This window comes from Schistocerca gregaria, chromosome 8 (genome assembly GCF_023897955.1).
Source record: "Schistocerca gregaria isolate iqSchGreg1 chromosome 8, iqSchGreg1.2, whole genome shotgun sequence".
In the NCBI taxonomy this organism is placed as follows: Eukaryota; Metazoa; Arthropoda; class Insecta; order Orthoptera; family Acrididae; genus Schistocerca; species Schistocerca gregaria.
Window position 1 is genome coordinate 262949523 of NC_064927.1, and position 23231 is coordinate 262972753.

At 45.2% G+C, this 23231-nt stretch overlaps 1 protein-coding gene across 1 annotated transcript in view; it reads right to left on the bottom strand.

The window, feature by feature from the left end:
* Window positions 1-1701: 1701 nt before the first annotated feature.
* Window positions 1702-23231, bottom strand: part of LOC126284805 (uncharacterized) — a 101740-nt gene continuing 80210 nt past the window's right edge. Inside the window, exons 2-3 of the mRNA XM_049983969.1 lie at window positions 5857-6064; window positions 1702-2514 (exon numbers count right to left, since the gene is read on the bottom strand). Coding sequence (XP_049839926.1) covers window positions 2252-2514; window positions 5857-6064 — 471 coding nt within the window. The 3' untranslated portion in view covers window positions 1702-2251. The remainder of the gene's footprint in view (window positions 2515-5856; window positions 6065-23231) is intronic.

Below are 23231 nucleotides of genomic sequence, written 5' to 3' on the forward strand. Positions count from 1 at the left end.
ACCATTACGGAGCCTCTACCAGTTTGCATAGTCTGCTATTGACATGCAGGGTCCATGGATTCATGAGGTTGTCTCCATACCCACACACATCCATCTGCTTGATACAATTTTAAATGAGACTCATCCAAGCAGGCAACATATTTCCAGACATCAACAGTCCAATGGCCGTGATGATGGGCCCAGGTGAGGTGTAAAGCTACACTCCCGAAATGGTTGTAAGGGAAAATCTCCACTTTATTGTTACCGCGGAGATGCTGTGTCCCATCGCTTGTGCAGCGACTGTAACACCACGTTCGAACTCACTTAAATCTTGATAACCTGCCATTGCAGCAGCACTTCTCTTATACGGCACTGCCGACCGCAGCGCCGTATTCTACCTGTTTACATATGTATATCTCTGCATTTGAATATGCATGCCTATACCAGTTTCTTTGGTGCTTCAGTAAGTATCATACTGTTTTATCTATGCACAGACATATGCATCTTCATAACAATTACCTATTTTATTCTCATATTTGGATTTGATTTTATATCATAGGTTCTGAAGACAGTTGTTGACCAAAAGGCATAGAGTCTTGAACTGTTATTAATAAATTACTGTACAAACCGAATTACTGTCTAAGTATTACCTTGTTCCCAGACCTGTACTTAAATTTCAGATTTTATGTTGCTGAAGGATTACAGAAGACTAGAATAAATTATGAGCCAAACAGATAGCGCAGACTCATACATAATTTATAGTGCCACTGTAAATTGCTTATTAGTATTAACAGCAGTGACATAATTTGGAGCTGTCTGCATACTGTTTTCATAGAAATGGAGAACCACACATTACTATCTTGGATGGAATGTAAATGCCATTTACTGATGATTCGTAGAAATGTTAAGAATGTTACTATGCTCCATTTTGCCTGTCCGGTTAGGCATGCGATCTAACGCACGGCTTTCTGCACTGGGATAGAGCGCCTAGTCCCTGGCACAAATCCGCCTGGAGGACTTGTGTCGAGGTCTGGTGAGCTGGCCTGTCTATGGATGATTTTTAGGTGGTTTTCCATCTGCCTCGGCGAATGCAAGCTGGTTCCCCTTATTCCACCTCAGCTACACTATGTTGGCGATTGTTGCGCAAACAAGTTCTCCACATATGCGTACACCACCATTACTATACCATGCAAACATAGGGGTTACACTTTTCTGGTGTGAGACATTCCCTGGGAACGTCCACTGGGGGCCAAACCGCACAATAACCCTGAAAGAGTGGTTTGATGTGTTGCAGCGGAGGGGTGAAATGGACTGCAGCATTCATCGTGGGGTTTTGGACCACTGCGACTGCACCAGGGATGGAGCCTCGTCATTGTTTCTAGGCTTCTGGTTAACATACAATACAATACAAATGCTCCATTCCAAATTATTACCACTAGGAGCATTCTCTACATTTTCCTTATCTCTGTGTCCTTGAATAAATGTTTTTGAGGGAAAAAATGTAGATTTTTTTCAGACAGTTGCTAAGACGATAGAGCAAAGATGTTCTTAGTATAAAATTAAAAAAAAGGAAGAGTGTCAGTGATGACTAGAACCATTATCTTCCATCACTCTGTAGCAAAGCAAATTCGCAAATTCATAGCATGGTAATGTGAGTAAAGCGTAAAGTAAAGAATCATAGACATCTTGTTCCGATCTCTTTCAAAAAATAAATGCCAAAGAAACTGTTTAGTAAACTTTAATTTAAAATAATTCAGTACATCATTATAGTATAAGTAGAATGTCAGTGTACAACAGTCTTCATATAACGTCTTTCAATGGAATGTCTGTGAACCAGATGTTTTCCTACCCAAAATTTCCTTCCAAAATTTTACACTACTGTCAGGCTTCAAATCTACATTTTAAGTCAATGAAATCAATTAAACATTTTATGTTGAACCACTGTTTAGCACTTAACGTTGTTTAATAGCCTTACTTGCAAATTCATTGCATGAGTATGAAATCAAATACAATTTACATGGAAACCAATTTATGTCAGCTACAGCTGCAGGAAATGTTGACATAGCGAATTGTAAACTCAGCTACATCAGTACAAGAAAATTAATGTTCTCGTAAATGTAATTAAATACTTTAGTTTGCCTGCATTATTACAATTAGCAGCAATAATGATACTTTTACTGTAAACAAGTTTTTATTTCCCTTATGTCAATAGAAGCAAAAATTTTTGGTTCAGCAGTTGTTTGCACTGCGGCAGGTACAATTTTATCTCTGCTCAGTAGTTTTGGTGCGCGCCGGCGATGGCGTTGTAGTCGCCATCGTGCTGCGGCTGCTGCGGCAGCAGTGCCTCCCGCTCGGCGGCGATGCGCTGGTGCTCGGCGGCGATGCGTGCGTACTGCTCAGCGTGTTTCTGCTTGGCGGCCGCCACGGTCGGCGTGTCTGCCACGGGCAGGCTCACGATTGGATGGAATCCCTGCTTGTCCGCCGTGTACTCAACCGTGCGCACCTGGTACCGCGGGTCTATGTAGGCGAACGAACCTGCAAAACCCGTCGGCTGCTTTCAACGACAGTCAAAACAATACGATGGAAAACTCACCTAACAAAATATTAGTCATCACCTTGAAAGAGCCTATTGATCACTTTGGAAAGCTACTCGTATAGAAGGCAGTGATTTGGCCCTCCACTGGTGATGTAATGCTCGCTTTACACTAGCAAGTTATTGCAGCAATTTACTTGTGTGCCTCGTGATGACTGGGTGTTCTGTGATGTCCTTAGGTTAGTTATGTTTAAGTAGTTCTAAGTTTTAGGGGACTGATGACCATAGATGTTATGTCCCATACTGCTCAGAGCCATTTGAAACAATTTACTTGTGTGGAGGAACTTGCCACGCGAGTTGTGAGTGTAAACATATCGCCAAGTGCAGCAATTCATTGCGGAAGTGTCTTGCTGCACGTTTTCCGCTTCCAGTGTGAACACCACGCAAGACGTATCTGCAAGTAACTTGCAGCTTTTAGGATTTATTTTTATTTCCTGCAAGTAGGAAGCGCAAGTTATAGTAAGTATGTCGTCTGCATAATACTCATATTTAACATTTTACTTAATGTTGCGACTTAATTTTATGCAACCATCTTATGTATGATATACAAACAAATTTCAGAAATGGGAATGGATGAAGCAGGATACAGAACATTTTATTGAAGCCGTGGAGAGCTACCCCGAAATATGGAACTTGCATAACTGGGACTGTAAGAATAGAATGAAGAAGATGAGCGCATTAAATGAAATCTCGTCGATATTCGACACATCTGTGAAAGAAATACAGAGAAAGTAGCATAACTTGATGACACAACCCCTTTGCAGCCTGCATCCACTCGCTTGTTGTTTTAGGAGTCTAGAAAAAGACGATGTGTAATTATTACATGTTCTATTTAATTTGCTTGTCACTTTCCATTTTATGAGCATTAGAAAAAAAACATATTTATAAGCGTATTCTGTAAAATGAAGTTTATTTCAATAAAAATTTAATTTCATTGTGTGTTTTCACCATCAAATAATATTCCCTTTTCAAGACGTCAAAAATGGCTCTACATATATCGGGTATGATCAAAGAAATTGTGCTGACGGGAATATGAAACAAGCACATTAGGGACTTGTATGAGTCTCCTACAAAGAAAAGATTTCAATATTCAAACTTTTTTTGGTTGTATGTTTCACATAAATAAATGAAACGTCCTATTTAATTCGTAGCTCACCTGTAGCTGTAAATCATAGAGTGGCTAGCAAACGTTGCTCTGCTGAAATAGCAGTACGGAAGTTTTGTGTCTCGTTTTGATATGATGGGCGCTATTAACGTCAACAAACACTCCAGATCATTCGAGGACATTCTACAAAAGTTTTCAAAAGTATCCATGCGCTCCATACTACGTTCTTGCAAAAGGTTATTATAGGCACCATTCTGCGATCTTCTCATTACCCACTCTCTAACCCAAATACTTCTCTTTTTCTTTTTCACGTTTTTCATTACAGTTACAAGAGCTGCAGCATATCTATCTCACGTGACTACTTGTCATTTTATACTTGGGCTTACACCCGTAATGGTACTGAAAGCATATGTAAACAGTATCAGCAAGTTGTTGATGCAAGTTTCTTGCCAAAGAACTTGCGGAAGAATCTTGATTAATTCTTGCGCTGCTGTGTAAACATAGCTGCAAGCGGATCGCAATAACTTGCAGCAATAACTTCTACAGACGACTTGCTAGTGTAAATCCAGCTTAAGTTATGGGTCAACTTGAAGACATGACACAATGACAGAAAGAAGCTATCAGTAATGAATGTGCACATTACTGCATTGTGAATGTTGTCAAATTTTTCGGTATCAGTGCGGAATCTCCCATGTGTTAACAAGGAATGATGTAATTCTCGCAACCGTGTAGCACGGCATAAGAACAGTAGTCGGAAAAATATCCTAACCAACAATGGCTGGAGGCAAGTGTCAACACAATCAGTTTCAAAACAGACGGGAGCTGAACTATTAGTGAATTCAGATCCACGTCAATCGATCTCCGAGCGAACATCGCGAAGAATACCGCATGCAATGAACATTTGGAGTCAGGTACAACATGTCGTACACTGTTAATTGAAACACCGCTCATCGAGGGATCGGTTCCGACCACAGCTTAAATTTGGAACAAACATCGTCATCAACGACAGAATTAAGTACTGTGGAGTACTATCATTCTGTCAAGAGCCAGAAAGGAGCAGAAGATGGAATTACGGAAATATACAAACTCGTTAGCAGGAACGACTCTTCAAGCTCTGCAATAAATTTAGGCCAGTAATACCGAATGTACTGTTCAGAATTGTCAAAAGGAAGAGGTACACTTTGAAAAGACCTGGAAATATTGGGTTGATATTGGCTGGATTATTTCGTGATGGGGCAGAGATTTCGAAATCAGATTTTCGAAATCACAATTTACTAACGAAGAATATTAGGTTGGAGATCAAGTGAATAGTCAGGAAGAATCGAACTGTAATGGCGAGAGATATCTACATCTACATACATACTCCGCAATCCACCATACGGTGCGTGGCGGAGGGTACCTCATACCACAACTAGCATCTTCTCTCCCTGTTCCACTCCCAAAAAGAACGAGGGAAAAATGACTGCCTATATGCCTCTGTACGAGCCCTAATCTCTCTTATCTTATCTTTGTGGTCTTTCCGCGAAATGTAAGTTGGCGGCAGTAAAATTGTACTGCAGTCAACCTCAAATGCTGGTTCTCTAAATTTCCTCAGTAGCGATTCACGAAAAGAACGCCTCTTTTCCTCTAGAGACTCCCACCCGAGTTCCTGAATCATTTCCTTAACACTCGCGTGATGATCAAACCTACCGGTAACAAATCTAGCAGCCCGTCTCTGAATTGCTTCTATGTCCTCCCTCAATCCGACCTGATAGGGATCCCAAACGCTCGAGCAGTACTCAAGAACAGGTCGTATTAGTGTTTTATAAGCGGACTCCTTTATAGATGAACCACATCTTCCCAAAATTCTACCAATGAACAGAAGACGACTATCCGTCTTCGCCACAACTGCCATTACATGCTTGTCCCACTTCATATCACTCTGCAACGTTACGCCTAAATATTTTATCGACGTGGCTGTGTCAAGCGCTACACTACTAATGGAGTATTCAAATTTTACGGGATTCTTTTTCCTATTCATCTGCATCATATTTACATTTATCTATATTTAGAGTTAGCTGCCATTCTTTACACCAATCACAAATCCTGTCCAACTCATCTTGTATCCTCCCACAGTCACTCAAGGACGACACCTTCGTGTACACCACATGAAAGAGAAGAAGAAATGATGGTTACTGACCCCTGACAACGCCGGAGCCGTCGCTCTCCTCGTTGTGAGTGCGGTCGATGTGTCCGGGATAGCGGCCGGCTACGTAGACGAAGCTGTACGGCTGTGGCGGGCCCTCCGTGGTGGTGGTCGGCAGGGAGCCGTCGGCGGCCACGAACCGCCCCCAGGACGGCGCGCACAGCGCAGACACCAGAAGCGGCACGAACAACAGCGACAGGGCCTGCGCACAGGGGGAGCAATGTGCTGCTGTTAGCGACCTTGCCGTCGCACTTGTGTAGCAGTTCCACACTGCCATTAAAGAATAAGCAAATTAAAATTTCATTGTAAACTGACACTCTTCCCCACACTGGAGCTCGAACCTGAAGCGCAAGGTTCCGAGTTTGAGTCGATATCCTTCACACAGTTTTAATTTACCAGGAAGTTTCAAACCAATGTACACACAACTGTAAGCGTGAAACATTAACTCGAGACTATAAGAGCTGTCTTTTCAGAGCCGGCTGGAGTGGCCGAGCCGTTCAAGGCGCTACAGTCCGGAACCGCGCAAACGCTACGGTCGCAGGTTCGAATCCGGCCTCGGGCATAAATGTTTTTGATGTACTTAGGTTAGTTAGGTTTAAGTAGTTCTAAGTTCTAGGGAACTGATGACCTCAGAAGTTAAGTCCCATTGTGCTCAGAGCCATTTAAACCATTTGTCTCTTCTGAAGTTCGGCGCTATGTGTAGGTAAGACATGTAACCAGTCGATTTTTGAATTTCATAAGAGTTGTTGTACCAGCAAGTAGTTTTCGAGTGACTGCAAATTCGTTGTCACCACCCAAGTGCACCTAATTATTTTGTTTGTGTGTGTGTGTTTGGGAGGGGGAGGGGTCTCGAGAAAGAGGGAAGAGAGGGAGAGGGCTAAGCTGGCTAAAATATACAGTGCTGAAAAAAAACTAGTACATCTGAAAAGCCAACGTCGATTTAGACCCGCCACGTGGGGGACAGTAGATGTACTGAAACTTCCTGGCAGATTAAAACTGTGTGCCGGACCGAGACTCGCACGCGGGACCTTTGCATGAATAGTACGTCGTGCTTGGGTAGCTCGGATGGTAGAGCACTTGCCCGCGAAAGACAAAGGTCCCGAGTTCGAGTCTCGGTCCGGCACACAGTTTTAATCTGCCAGAAAGTTTCGTATCAGCGCACACTCCACTGCAGAGTGAAAATCTCACTCTGGAAACATCCCCCAGGCTGTGGCTAACAAGGGGAATGCCTCAGATATGGCCAACCAATTCAGCTCAGATTTGGCAGGTCGCTTGTGTACAACCTAAAACGAAGGAATCTAAGGTATTTTGGGTCAACACCCCCGCGTTTTTGAGAAAATCGCCCCTAAATGTTATGACGAGCAATCGGCTCACAATTTGCGGGATCCATAGATAATTGTCAATATAGCATTTTTCATCATCAGGTATGGGGTCCGCAAACGTAAACTCTTCCAGAAATCGAGGAAAGAAACTTTTACAATTGCCGCTACTGTACCCACATGGTAAACGCTTTTCACCGACAGCGCCGATAGAGCAACGGCCAAGGTAAATGGCTGGGTAATCGGTAAACCAGGTTTCGAATGGGGAAAAAACCTACCGGATGTTCTTCCTTTCGTTTGTATTTTTCTATATCTCAATTGAAAGGGATAGGAGGGTTAATAAAGTAAGTAAATCAATAAAGAATGATAATAATAATGTAGGTAAACTAATTTCCCGAACGCCGTGAGTTAGTGAGGTATTAAACTTTTAAGCCTTGTCACTATCAATTGAGATATGGAAAAATACAAACGAAAAGAATAACATCCACTAGGTGTCTTCGGGTTTTCAGATTCCCAGCTAGTTACCTTGGCCGTTGCGCTGTGGGCGCTGTCGGCGATAGGTGTTTACCATGTGGGTACAGAAGAGGCAGTTGCAAAAGTATCTTACCTCGATTTCTGGAAAAGTATGCGTTTTCGGACCCCGTACCTGATAATGAAAAATGCTCTATTTACAATTATCTGTGGATCCCGCAAATTTTGAGTCGATTGCTTGTCATAACATTTAGGGGTGATTTTCTCAAAAACGCGGGGGTGTTGACCCAAAATACCTTAGATTCCCTCGTTTTAGGTTGTACACAAGCGACCTGCCAAATCTGCGTCGAATCGGTGGGCCGTGTCTGAGGCCTTCCTCTTGTAAGCCATGTCTCCGCAATATCCTTTCTTTCAGGAGAGCTAGTTCTGGAAGGTTCGCAGGAGAGCTTTTGTAAAGTTTGGAAAGTAGGAGTGAGATAGTAAGTAAAGCTGCGAGGACGGGGTGGGAGTCGTGCTTGGGTAGCTAAGATTATGGAGCAATTGCTCGCGAAAGCCAAAGGTCCCGAGATCGAGTCTCGGTCCGGCACACAGTTTTAATCTGCCAGGAAGTTTCATATCAGCGCACACTCCGCTGCAGAGTGAGGATCTCATTCTGGAAGTAGATGTACTGATAAGGGTTTCAACGCCGTCTACATCTACATCTACATACCTACTCCGCAATCCACCATACGGTGCGTGGCGTACCACAACTAGCATCTTCTCTCCCTGTTCCACTCTCAAACAGAACAAGGGAAAAATGACTGCCTATATGCCTCTGTACGAGCCCTAATCTCTCTTATCTTATCTTTGTGGTCTTTCCGCGAAATGTAAGTTGGCGGCAGTAAAATTGTACTGCAGTCAGTCTCAAATGCTGGTTCTTTAAATTTCCTCAGTAGCCATTCACGAAAAGAACACCTGCTTTCCTCTAGCGACTCCCACCCGAGTTCATGAAGCATTTCTGTAACACTCGCGTGATGATCAAACCTACCAGCAACAAATCTAGCAGCCCGTCTCTGAATTGCTTCTATGTCGTCCCTCCGTCCGCCAGGATGGTTCAAATGGCTCTAAGCACTATGGGACTTAACATCTGAGGTCAGCAGTCCCCTACACTTAGAACTACTTAAACCTAACTAACCTAAGGACATCGCACCGATCCATGCCAGAGGTAGGATTCGAACCTGCTAGCGTAGCAGCAGCGCGGTTCCGGACTGAAGCGAGTAGAAACGCTCGGCCACAACGGCCGTCCGTCCGCCAAGAGATACCGTAGTGGCATAACTGCCAGAGCACTATCTGTGTCTATCCCTTAATAGGGAATGTTCACTATCAGAAGGCTCTTTCTGTTGCAAACGTTTGAAACAAGCAGGCAACCGTGCCTCACAGACGCACTCCCACTTCCTACAGCCAGCTGAGCGAGTTTGAAAGGGGTTATAGTGTGGCCTTCCGAGTGGCTGGATACTCCTGGAGAATTGCCACACACGTTGGACGTGCCGTGTCAGTTGTGCAACGATGCTGGTGTCAGTGATAACGTGAACATTCACATACACACAGACACCAGGTTCTAGAAGACGTCCACGCAGCGCAGACGACCGCCAGGATTGTTGTAATGTAAGGACACCTACCACAGCACAGATACAGGGCATGTGAACCCACGTGTTTCAACACGAGCGGCTGTTAATCGGTTATTAGCAGTGGGACTACGTGCGCGCAAATCTCTAGCCTGTCTACCACACACGCCACAGCATCGACGCGCACAGCTTCGTCGGTGCTGTGAGAGGACCGCTTGGAGATGGAATGGCGCGCCGTGGTTTTCAGCGATGAAAGCAAATTCTGCCCTCATGCAAGTGACGATCGTTTGCGCGAACGACGCAGACCTGGTGAGCGCTGTCTCAGAGTGCATTTCTCCAAGAGACACTGTTTCCACCCCAGGCCTTATGGTCTGGCGTGCGACAAGCTAAAACTCTCGTTCCCTTTGCTGTTTCTGGAAGGGACGCTAAGCAGCGCACAGTGTGTTTAGAATGTTGTTAAGCCGGTTCTTTTCCCGTTCTTGCGATAATAAGATAATGTGTTGTTTGAAAAAGATAAAACTCGTCCACATACTGCCCCAGAGACACAACGTGCTCTGCAAGACGTGCAGAAACATTACTGACCAGTATCATCTCCAGATATGACTCCAATCGAGCACGTGTGGGATGTCACGGGACAAGAAGTGACTTACGCGACTCGTCAACCAACATCTATTACAGAGCTACGTGGGAAGGTCGAGCAGGCATGGAATAACATATTTCAGGACAGTACTGGCTATCTGTACGATCGACTGGATGCTAGAGTGCCGCCGGTAGAGCCTATACTGCGTACTAACAAATGTGTTTCAGCACTGGTCGGTACCTGGTACCTCAGAGCCACATATGCACTGTTTCAACAATAAATCTTGAGTGAATTGGATGCTTCTAAAAGGGAATACTACACTACTCGCCATTAAAACTGCTACACCATGACGATGCCGTGCCACAGACGCTAAATTTAACCGACAGGAAGTAGATACTGTGATATGGAAATGATAAGCTTTTCAGAGCATTTACACAAGGTTGGAGCCGTTGGTGACACTTACAACGTGCTGACATCCGCATGGCTGTAACGGATCCTGCACCCACGTCTCGATCCCTGAGTCAACAGATGGGGACGTTTACAAGACAACAACCATCTGCACGAACAGTTCGACGACGTTTGCAGCAGAGTGGACTATCAGCTCGGAGACCATGGCTGCGGTTACCCTTGACGCTGCATCACACAGAGGAGCGCCTGTGATGGTGTACTCAACGACGAACCTGGGTGCACGAATGGCAAAACGTCGTTTTTTCGGATGAATCCAGGTTCTGTATACAGAATCATGTCGGTCGCATCCGTGTCTGGCGACACCGCGATGAACGCACATTGGAAGCGTGTATTCGTCATCGCCATACTGGCGTATCACCTGGCATGATGGTATGGGGTGCCATTGGTTACACGTCTCGGTCACCTCTTGCCCCCATTGACGGCACTTTGAACAATGGACGTTACATTTCAGATGTGTTACGGCCCGTGCCTCTACCCTTTATTCGATCCCTGCGAAACCCTACATTTCAGCAGGACAATGCACGACCGTATGTTGCAGGGCCTTTCTGGCTACAGAAAATGTTCGACTGCTGCCCTGGGCAGCACATTCTCCAGATCTTTCACCAACTGAAAACGTCTGGTCAATGGTAGCCGAGCAACTGGCTTGTCACAATACGCTAGTCACTACTCTTGGTGAACTGTGGTATCGTGTTGAAGTTGTACCTGTACACGCCATCCAAGCTCTGTTTGACTCAATGCCCAGGCGTATCAAGGCCGTTATTACGTCCAGAGGTGGTTGTTATGAGTACTGATTTCTCAGGGTCTATGCACCCAAATTGCGTGAAAATGTAATCCCATGTAAGTTCTAGTATAATATATTTGTCCAACGAATACCCGTTTATCATCTGCATTTCTTCTTGGTGTAGCAATTTTAATGGCCAGTAGTGTAGCTCCACAACACTGTCGCACGAGAGGTAATATGTGAAGACCCACAATGTCCTTGAAGCACAGTTGTGCCCTCAGAGTTTCCTCAGTCATTCCCAGCCGTGACCTGAACTCATACATGATGGCTGTGCCTCTCCAAAACACTGGAAAAATTGGACCTGCCAGCAGGCAGCCATCATTCTAGCCAACGATGGTCCCCTGGGGTAGTGCAGAATCGCGATTCATAACGGATCACAGTGCAACACCATTTATCAGGGATTCATACTTCCCAGTCACGGCACCACCACCCCACGCTGCTTGTAGTGATAACGACAGCCTACACATGGGAGGTCAATTCCCTATTGCTGCTACTTTGCTCTGACCAATGGTGCGGGGTGATACAGAATGTTACAGGGAGTCCATTACTTATCGGGTGGCAAGCACAGATGCGAAGGTGTTACAGTATGCTTGGTGCGCAATATGGCAATCCCCCCTTGAGTTGCTCAGACCAGAACCTCAGCCAGTATGCCTGTCCTGACCTTCCCATGCAATCCAATATCGGGTCCATTTTCACGTCCGAAAGCCCCACAAATCTGGATACTGCACGATCCGATTCAGCTAGCCTGCCACATGGAGACCCACTGTGAGGCCCCTTTAAAACTGTCTAATTTGTTCTTTAGCTCTGTCTCAAACGAGTGCGCAGCATCTCGGCGTCCTTACCAGTGATCACTCAACATCTGACACTGTTCGCGCTCTTTGTACAGAAAGATTCAAATTTCCTATTATGGGCTTCTAGAGGTTGTAGAGGGGACTTAGTAGATGAAGTTTTTATAAGGAACCCTTGTCTGGAAATGCTCCATTAGATATCAGTTTGAGGATCGGATCACTTTCATTTCTCCCACTTCACGGTACGCACGCAGCAGAGACAACGAGTGTTTCGGGTACTTGTCCTCGGGTTCTCTTCTACGTGATTAAGGACGTCCTCTTTATAAAGTCGAAAGTCCGGGACTTCCATGGAGCACCATAGCCAATGCTCCCAGTTTCGAACGTACCAATTTCTAAGAGCAATTGTTGTAGTTGGACGAAGGCGTCATGTGACGTCACGATTAGAACAGGGACTGAAGTTGGCGCCCTCCTCTCAGCTTCTGTGTGTACCGTGAAGTGGGAGATTTGCTTGACAGATCGCCAAATTTATGTTACATCCAAATCGTACATTTCCGGACATGGTTTCCTGATCAAAACCTCATCCTCAAAGTATGCTCTACATCTCCTAGAAACCTGTAATAGGAACTTTGAATCACCCCGTATTTTACCAAGCCTGACAACAACCGTAAACATAAACAACACAAAAGCACTCTGTTGACCACTGCACCTGTCGCAGAGGACTGTAACCCCAGTCATTTACGTACCCTCTGATGGTGTGTACGTGTACGAAGTTATTATGGCATCTGACGGTTGCTTCTGGGTGTTTCACTTTTTTGTCTAGGAGTGTAATCAATGGTACAATGAATCATATTAAATCTGAAAAGCTACTGGTTGCATACCACTAGTACATAACCCGCCAATTTAAATCACAATTGCCTTTCGTCAACCGTAAGAGGTATAACGAAGCTTGTAAGATTTGTCTGTTGCATATAGTAATACCCATCATAATACTACAGGCTATAGGAGATTTAGACAACGTTTCGTTTATTACCTCGAAAAAATAAAGCTACGTAAATAATTTTTTTCTTTGTTTTCAGGTACATGTCTACAGTGATGGTGTATGAAGGACAGTCAAATGAAAACCAAATACCCCCGACAACGAGACCATGCAATGGATCCGTACAAAAGTAACCACCATATATGTATTAAGACATTTATCCCTCTGGCAGACGAAACGTTCATTTCCTGTTTCGTAGATCCATAACCGCACCCATTCTTGCATTTCCTATGTATTAAGACATTTATCCCTCTGGAAGACGAAACGTTCATTTCCTGTTTCGTAGATCCATAACCGCACCCATTCTTGCACTTCCTCGTCCGAATGGAACCGACGTCCACGCATGCCTTTCTTCAAGTCTCCAAAGATGTAAAAAATCACACAGTGAAAGACCCTGGCTGTGCGGACGATGTTTTAGTGTTTCCCCACTAAATTGTTGGAGTGTAGCCTCGTCCGATAGACAGCGTGGGGGTGGGCATTATCGTGCAACAGAATGATTCTGTTCGACAGCGTTTCGACATCTTGAGGGCAAACGGCAGAGACAACAGTGGAGAAATCCCACATTTGCCGCGGCAAAGAAATCTAAAGCTGTTCAAACAACTTCTGATACGGTCATGACGACCTCCTTCGACTGCAGAAGCCCTCTGCTAGTCGCATTTCTCGCGTTTGGAATCACAATCAATGCGCAGCACTCTGAAGACACTTTGCAGAAACTGCGACGCACCATAAAGTCAAAACAATTAGGAGCGCTCTCGGACGAAATCATCCTGTTTCACGGATCGCCTTTCCCCACACTGCCAATCTGACGAAGGTGGCTGGGAAACACTGCAACATTATCCTCACAGCCCGGATCTTTCGCCATGTGATTTTCACGTCTTTGGCGACCTGAAGGAAGATTGAAGTGGACGTTCGTTAGCTGGACAAGAAAATCAAAAGTGTGTGCGGTTATGTGTCCGTCAGCGGCCGACCACGTTCTAGGAAACAGGAACTGAACATCTCGTCTCCCAGTACGACAAATGTCTTAATGGGTGTGGTGATTACTTTTCAATGGAAGCATTCCATGTTCCCATTGTGGCAGGTGTTTGGTTTTAAATTGACATGGAAATCTCGGGAAAAAATATCGCGGCAAGTGGCCAGGCAAGCCAAAAAAGAAATGGTGGAGACTATTAATGAAGGTAAATAGGGTATGGTAATTCGTTTTCTGCTTTTGAACTGAAACAACAATGCAAGAATCCGGGCTGAGTTGCACAACATTTTAAGCATAACAAAAGTCGTCGACGCTGGGTGACGCGATAGCTTACAACCATTCAAGAAACCCGACGACCCGAGGCACCAGCGGAATGTTGCTGCCCTGTCAGGCCAATGCAAATGACTTGGTGTGCCTCCTAATCCCCATGGAGATAGCTGGCGTATTATTATGACGCCAAGACAACAGAGAAACAAAATAAGCACTGGAAACAAGTGGATAGACCAACTCCAAAAAAGGCGAATATTATGTTCGTATGTCGTAAATCGTCACAGGAGCACAGGTGTTAGACCTGCGGATATGGAGTATTTTTGATATTTTGGAAAAGAATAGCGCTTTTAAGTAGCCAAAAGAGCTTCCAGCTCCGAACCAGTTAAAAACGTACATAATAACAAATTTTAAGTGATTTTCTTCAAATAAAAACAGCTGATTAATTTTTGCTGCCACCCTAAAAAGTTTAGAGTGCCAATTGTAAATTTCTGAAAGCTTACTTCTACCACAGCCAAGAAATAGAGACCAGCTCAGCTGATGAGCTAATCAAGTAAACCACCTTGCATTAGTGTTGACATCACATCAAAACACTGCGGGCAGATGGGGTTTGCGACATCGGTCATGGTCGAGATGCATAGAACCGCTAACGCCTCACTCCAATATCCTCTCAATAGGTCATTTTAGCTCTAATTTTCAACTTTCTGGACTTTATACTGTTATGTCTGTACCCAACTCCAGTAGTAAAGTGCCCTTTAAAATATTACTACAAATGAGCTTACTATCTCAGATTAAGTTTCATATTAATATACTAGCAGATTTATATCAGTAACTAAGGGGAATAAGCCATTTGTTAATATTTCAACTTTGTAATTTCGTGATATGAACTGTGCAGTCGTGTTGCACCACATATTCTTGAAACTTTACGTCTCCCTTAGTTCTGACGATGGTTATTCATTATGGTTATTGAAAATGATTGTTCTACTTGAGACCAAACCGAAATATTGTTAATAATATTTCATTGAAAGTAATTTGCCTAAAATTAACTAAAATGTAATTTAAATTGTTGTAAATTCATGGAAATTGTATATTAAATTAAGTAAACTTTTCCAAATTAAAAATCAGAACATGTAGGGCAATACTTGGTTTAATTTTTGATGTAAGTAACTAAAATCATCTCATGACTTTTAGTTGTTACTTTGTAAGTCTTACATTCAACAATGTATTGGATTGTTTTGTTTTATAAAAAGGAAGTGGAGCATGAGCCACTAAGTCAGTCTGCATGGTTGTCTTTCGGAAGCTGTCGGCGTGAGAGTTTTTTGGTGACGGCCAGTGTGCATTACATCTATGTACTTGATAATCAGTCACCATACGTGGCAAAGGTGTTATACTCTGTGCTTTATTTAAGGGTTAGTACAACAGCAATGCAGAATTCTGATACGAAATTTGAGTATCTCATCATATGGAGCAGTTAATTTATTATATGAACTTTCTTTAACTGTAATTGAAATTTTCTAGTTTTAATTCGTCTTTGTACTCGTGAATGGTGAAACCCAAACTGCTAAGTGGGTCTCATAGTGTGACTGAGAATTCACTATTACACTGTCCAACTACAGTCAGAACTGGCGTCAGTGGTAAGTAAAATGGTTCCCTCTTGTCACATTTAAGCCGCGCGGGATTAGCCGAGCGGTCTATGGGGCTGCAGTCATGGACTGTGCGGCTGGTCCCGGCGGAGGTTCGAGTCCTCACTCAGGCATGGTTCAAATGGCTCTGAGCACTCTGGGACTTAACTTCTGAGGTCATCAGTCCCCTAGAACTTAGAACTACTTAAACCTAATTAACCTAAGGACATCACACAGACCCATGCCCCAGGCAGGATTCGAACCTGCGACAGTAGCAGTCGCGCGCTTCCGGAATGAAGCGCCTAGGACCGCTCGGCCACCACGACCGGCCCTCAGGCACGGCTGTGTGTGTTTGTCCTTGGGATAATTTAGATTAAGTAGTGTGTAAGCTTAGGGACTGATGACCTTAGCAGTTAAGTCCCATAAGATTTCACACACATCTGAACATTTGTCACATTTAAAGGTGGCATTTTATGCCGCAACACAGTGTGATCAAAAGTGAAGTAACTCGCGTGCTACCGAGAAACTCACCGGTTGCAAATTTAACCAGGCCTACCAAACCATGCTCTCTACAGAGCGAGCTAGAAAAAGCTGACACGACAAGCAATAAGGTAAACTCACTTGTGCCCCCACCACCACTTCTGTGGGACTACATCAGAAGCGTAGCTGTAAGCGTGTAAATAGTCGAGCTTAGGGGTTTGTGACATTCTGTTGTGCCGTCATACTGTCTCTGACTGGAGAGAATGACGTATTTTTGAGTTTCAGAGAAATCACGGGTATTCCTCCGTGATTAATATATTCTGGCTGCCTGCCAGCTGATTAACTTGTCCAGTTCCGCCATGAGCCTCGTTACACTTGTAGCAGGGCGGCTACGGGACATCTACATCTACATCTACATTTATACTCCGCAAGCCACCCAACGGTGTGTGGCGGAGGGCACTTTACGTGCCACTGTCATTACCTCCTTTTCCTGTTCCAGTCGCGTATGGTTCGTGGGAAGAACAACTGCCGGAAAGCCTCCGTGTGCGCTCGAATCTCTCTAGTTTTACGTTCGTGATCTCCTCAGGAGGTATAAGTAGAGGGAAGCAATGTGTATTCGATACCTCATCCAGGAACGCACCCTCTCGAAATCTGGACGGCAAGCTACACCGCGATGCAGAGCGCCTCTCTTGCAGAGTCTGCCACTTGAGTTTGCTAAACATCTCCGTAACGTTATCACGCTTACCTAATAACCCTCTGACGAAACGCGCCGCTCTTCTTTGGATCTTCTCTATCTCCTCTGTCAACCCGACCTGGTACGGATCCCACAATGATGAGCAATACTCAAGTATAGGTCGAACCAGTGTTTTGTAAGTCACCTCCTTTGTTGATGGACTACATTTTCTAAGGACTCTCCCAATGAATCTCAACTTGGCACCCGCCTTACCAACAATTAATTTTATATGATCATTCCACTTCAAATCGTTCCGTACGCACACTCCCACATATTTTACAGAAGTAACTGCTACCAGTGTTTGTTATGCTATCACATAATCATACAATGAAGGATCCTTCTTTCGATGTACACTCCTGGAAATTGAAATAAGAACACCGTGAATTCATTGTCCCAGGAAGGGGAAACTTTATTGACACATTCCTGGGGTCAGATACATCACATGATCACACTGACAGAACCACAGGCACATAGACACAGGCAACAGAGCATGCACAATGTCGGCACTAGTACAGTGTATATCCACCTTTCGCAGCAATGCAGGCTGCTATTCTCCCATGGAGACGATCGTAGAGATGCTGGATGTAGTCCTGTGGAACGGCTTGCCATACCATTTCCACCTGGCGCCTCAGTTGGACCAGCGTTCGTGCTGGACGTGCAGACCGCGTGAGACGACGCTTCATCCAGTCCCAAACATGCTCAATGGGGGACAGATCCGGAGATCTTGCTGGCCAGGGTAGTTGACTTACACCTTCTAGAGCACGTTGGGTGGCACGGGATACATGAGGACGTGCATTGTCCTGTTGGAACAGCAAGTTCCCTTGCCGGTCTAGGAATGGTAGAACGATGGGTTCGATGACGGTTTGGATGTACCGTGCACTATTCAGTTTCCCCTCGACGATCACCAGAGGTGTACGGCCAGTGTAGGAGATCGCTCCCCACACCATGATGCCGGGTGTTGGCCCTGTGTGCCTCGGTCGTATGCAGTCCTGATTGTGGCGCTCACCTGCACGGCGCCACACACGCATACGACCATCATTGGCACCAAGGCAGAAGCGACTCTCATCGCTGAAGACGACACGTCTCCATTCGTCCCTCCATTCACGCCTCTCGCGACACCACTGGAGGCGGGCTGCACGATGTTGGGGCGTGAGCGGAAGACGGCCTAAGGGTGTGCGGGACCGTAGCCCAGCTTCATGGAGACGGTTGCGAATGGTCCTCGCCGATACCCCAGGAGCAACAGTGTCCCTAATTTGCTGGGAAGTGGCGGTGCGGTCCCCTACGGCACTGCGTAGGATCCTACGGTCTTGGCGTGCATCCGTGCGTCGCTGCGGTCCGGTCCCAGGTCGACGGGCACGTGCACCTTCCGCCGACCACTGGCGACAACATCGATGTACTGTGGTGACCTCACGCCCCACGTGTTGAGCAATTCGACGGTACGTCCACCCGGCCTCCCGCATGCCCACTATACGCCCTCGCTCAAAGTCCGTCAACTGCACATACGGTTCACGTCCACGCTGTCGCGGCATGCTACCATTGTTAAAGACTGCGATGGAGCTCCGTATGCCACGGCAAACTGGCTGACACTGACGGCGGCGGTGCACAAATGCTGCACAGCTAGCGCCATTCGACGGCCAACACCGCGGTTCCCGGTGTGTCCGCAGTGCCGTGCGTGTGATCATTGCTTGTACAGCCCTCTCGCAGTGTCCGGAGCAAGTATGGTGGGTCTGACACACCGGTGTCAATGTGTTCTTTTTTCCATTTCCAGGAGTGTATTTGCAATACATTACATTTGTCTATGTTAATGTCAGTTGCCTATCCGCTGAAGGACTTCTGCTGACGGACTGCACGCTGTCAATGATCCGACTGTGGGAGGTGTGCTGTAGCGGCGTCCTAGTCGCCTAGACGCTATTGGTCACCGTCCTAATCGACTCCAGGGTGGGAGGTGAGTGACCGAGGCGTTGCTGCTTGGCACCAAGCGCACGACATGCCGACCACGAGAACGTGTGGGGCTGCCTAGCAGGGACACCTCTGGAAGATTTGGACGGGTCGCGCTCTTTCTTTGCCGCTGGTGATACACATGGCTCCGCGGCAACTGCTCGCCGCTACCCGGGACAAAGGAAGTCACAGGTCCCATCGGGGAAACAGTGCATTCCACAATCGGCTGCGTTTGTACGCACACAGTGTGATCCTGAGGTCGGACGGAGTACTGTATAAGGCTGCCTACATCAACACTTGTCAATACACATTTTTTTCCTGCACGACACAGTGCGAATCTCACGTTTCTTGACGCGCAGTGGCCTGGAATAGGCCAGGTCTTTTCACTCTTGATCCCAGGTATATGGGCACCCTCGGACAGCTCTCAACGCACGCCATTTTGGTGCTGCCGTGTAAACGAAAATAATCGCTCGTGCCAGGCGAGACTCAATTTAGGAATAAAACGCCAGGGGCGCGGCAGTAAACTCACTTGCCACGAGTACTCCATTGAGACAGGACAGCTGCTCGTGAAAAAGGGGCGTAACTGTAAACTGTCAATCTAAACGTTGCTTCCAACAACAAGCTCTGCTTTCTAATCACTTACCCACCTACCACATTGAGTCACAAGATCAATTTGGACTGACACTTGGTGCTAATTGCGAGTGTTCACAAGAGAAAGCTGTGTAACTTTTAGCATTTTATGTCTACATCTACATTTACATCTACATCCATACTCCGCAAGCCACCTGACGGTGTGTGGCGGAGGGTACCTTCAGTACCTCTATCGGTTCTCCCTTCTATTCCAGTCTCGTATTGTACGTGGAAAGAAGGATTGTCGGTATGTCTCTGTGTGGGCTATAATCTCTCTGATTTTATCCTTATGGTCTCTTCGCGAGATATACGTAGGAGGGAGCAATATACTGGTTGACGCCTCGGTGAAGGTATGTTATCGAAACTTTAACAAAAGCCGTACCGGGCTACTAAGCGTCTCTCCTGCAGAGTCTTCCACTGGAGTTTATCTATCATCTCCGTAACGCTTTCGCGATTACTAAATGATCCTGTAACGAAGCGCGCTGCTCTCCATCCATTGGATCTTCTCTATCTCTTCTATCAACCCTATCTGGTACGGATCCCACACTGCTGAGCAGTATTCAAGCAGTGGGCGAACAAGTGTACTGTAACCTACTTCCTTTGTTTCTGGATTGCATTTTCTTAGGATTCTTCCAATGAATCTCAGTCTGGTAGCTGCTTTATCGACGATCAACTTTATATGATCATTCCATTTTAAATCACTCCTAGTGCGTACTCCCAGATAATTTATGGAATTAACTGCTTCCAGTTGCTGACCTGCTATATTATAGCTAAATGATAAGGGATCTTTCTTTCTATGTATTCGCAGCACATTACACTTGTCTACATTGAAATTCAATTGCAATTCCCTGCACCACGCGTCAATTCGCTGCAGATCCTCCTGCATTTCAGTACAATTTTCCATTGTTACAACCTCTCGATAAACCACAGCATCTTCCGTAAAAAGCCTCAGTGAACTTCCGATGTCATCCACAAGGTCATTTATGTATATTGTAAATAGCAACGGTCCTACGACACTCCCGTGCGGCACACCTGAAATCACTCTTACTTCGGAAGACGTCTCTCCATTGAGAATGACATGCTGCGTTCTGTTATCTAGGAACTCTTCAATGCAATCACACAATTGGTCTGATAGTCCACATGCCCTTACTTTGTACATTAAACGACTGTGGGGAACCGTATCGAACGCCTTGCGGAAGTCAAGAAACACGGCATCTACCTGGGAACCCGTGTCTTATGGCCCTCTGAGTCTCGTGGACGAATAGCGCGAGCCGGGTTTCACACGATCGTCTTTTTCGAAACCCATGCTGATTTCTACAGAGTAGATTTCTAGTCTCCAGAAAAGTCATTATACTCGAACATGTCAAGAGGACATCGCTCCATTTTCATCTTGCGGTCTCTAAGCATGCGTCGTAGAACATCGGAGAATCTGTGACTGGGTTGCCAAACAGATGTCCACCAGTGATTGTTGCCAACGAACTGTGAGTTACCTTCGAAGCGCCTTTCTTGTCATTGTCCTAGGAAACTGTCTGACTCGATGGCACTGTACAAGTTCACACCACATTTCGTGAAGTCTTTCTGAAATACCACAGAAGTTTGGTGTTCATTATGTTGTCGTACAGACAGAAAACTTAAATATTAATATCATCCGAACGTGTTACATGTTCTACGGTTTTAAAATTGTTCTTCTGAAGTGATGTTATGTTCACAAATGTGTGTGTCTTCAAGGTATCGTATGCCACTTTGGCGACTTGCGTGTCCCTAGCCTATCCCAGTTACCCAAGCGGGGAAATGAAAGCTACAGTTTAATGTGGAATGCGCACTACGTGTCGTTTATGGCGACTCCTCACATGGTTGAGAGGTGAATGCTGGGTTAAAAAGCAGACTGAAAAATCCGTGGTCCGACCGGGATCCAATACTGCGACCTCTGGACTGCCAGAGACGCCCTTTACCACCAGACCACCAGATTTTACTTCGTACACGTGCATCGATGGGCCGTTTAGGATATGGAAGCTACACGTAAATACTTAATGGGGATGGTCGTGCACCGCACCAAATCTGTCTGGAGTATCCGTTACCTAAAGTCGACCTGACACGGTTCAAATGGCTCTGAGCATTATGGGACTTAACATGTGAGGTCATCAGTCCCCTAGAACATAGAACTACTTAAACCTAACTAACCTAAGGACATCACACTCATCCATGCCATAGGGAGGATTCGAACCTGCGAGCGTAGCGGTCGCGCGGTTCCAGACTGAAGCGCCTAGAACCGCTCGGACTCTCCGGCTGGCACTTGACACGGATCACATGCGCCGAGTATCACAAATTCGTATACCGAAAGCTACGTTGTAGAATCCTCATCACAACGTCCTGGTCATGTTATAATATGAATTCAAATAAAATAATTTTTTACATAAATAAAAAATGAAGCAATACTTTTAGATTGTAGACATTGGCGGATTATGGAACTGATAAGTAGTTGTAGGGGAACCTAGATGGCCATAAGCACTGTTGAGTCGTGGTGTTTCGAAGCGGGACGCCTCATAATCTCATCGAAATTTGGCGACTTGTTTAATGCCATTGATAAGTTAGAATCTCAAGAAGTGTTCACCAATAATACTTTAAACAAATGGCAAGAAAATATATCAGTGGCTTTCAGAAGCCAAGACACAGTTACATGTATGTTGAACAGTTATTCTTGCACCGCTCCGACACAGTTACATGTAATTTGAACAGTTATTCTTGTACTCCTCTCACAATTCTTATTACACTGTTATATCTCAGTACTCTTTGGGCCTTTATTGTAATATGTTAGTAGTACAGTTGAGAAACCTATTCGGTGAACTAACAAGCTGGGTCTATTGTTACTACCTAAAGAACATTGAGTGTTTTTCTTTTCGCTTGGTACCCGAAAAATACTGGGACACAGTGAAAAGCGCACGCTGCTGCTGCAACACTGGTCTTTCGACACGCTTGCTTTTGCAAACTTGTCCAGGCGGTCGCACACGGACCGGCCACCTCTTTCAGTTAGTCACGCAGGTTAGTCACCCGAGATCGTTCCACTTAGTTGGAAAGACATAACAAACTAAGCATGAGAAGCCACAACCAGGGTTCTTACATTCATTTATTTTAATGACTCATTCTCAGCTTCCATTTTCCCTTTCCTTTAACTTGGTGTTATTTATGTTCAGAAATTTCATGAAAAAAAAGTATGCTGCTATCGGCGTCTTTTCCACGTGAAAATATTTATCTTCAAGCGATTGTCAGACCCTTCGCTAAATAAAATTACCTGTCCACATGTTGCCGAACTTGTTTCGACTACGCTGCAGAAGTTCCAGTGGGAAGCCCACGCACATGCTCCATAACGTCCCGATCTCTCCCCATGCTACTATCATATTTTTCGAGTCCTGAAGAAAGACATTCGTGGCCGTCAATTTAGTGCGGAAGAAGAGGTGAACACCTGCACAGTGTCAGGGTTCGTAGGCAACTCGCTAACATTTTCCATGGAGGCAATGACAGCCTTTTCTCACCGTCCGATAAATGTGTTAACAGTTACGGCGGTTACTTTCGAAATACACACATCAAAAAATGTTTTGCATCACTTCGGTTCTGAGAGTTCCAGAACCTGTGTAGGAAGTTAGACTAGATACCAACATAAATATCATTTCCGCCCTTTTTATTGCTC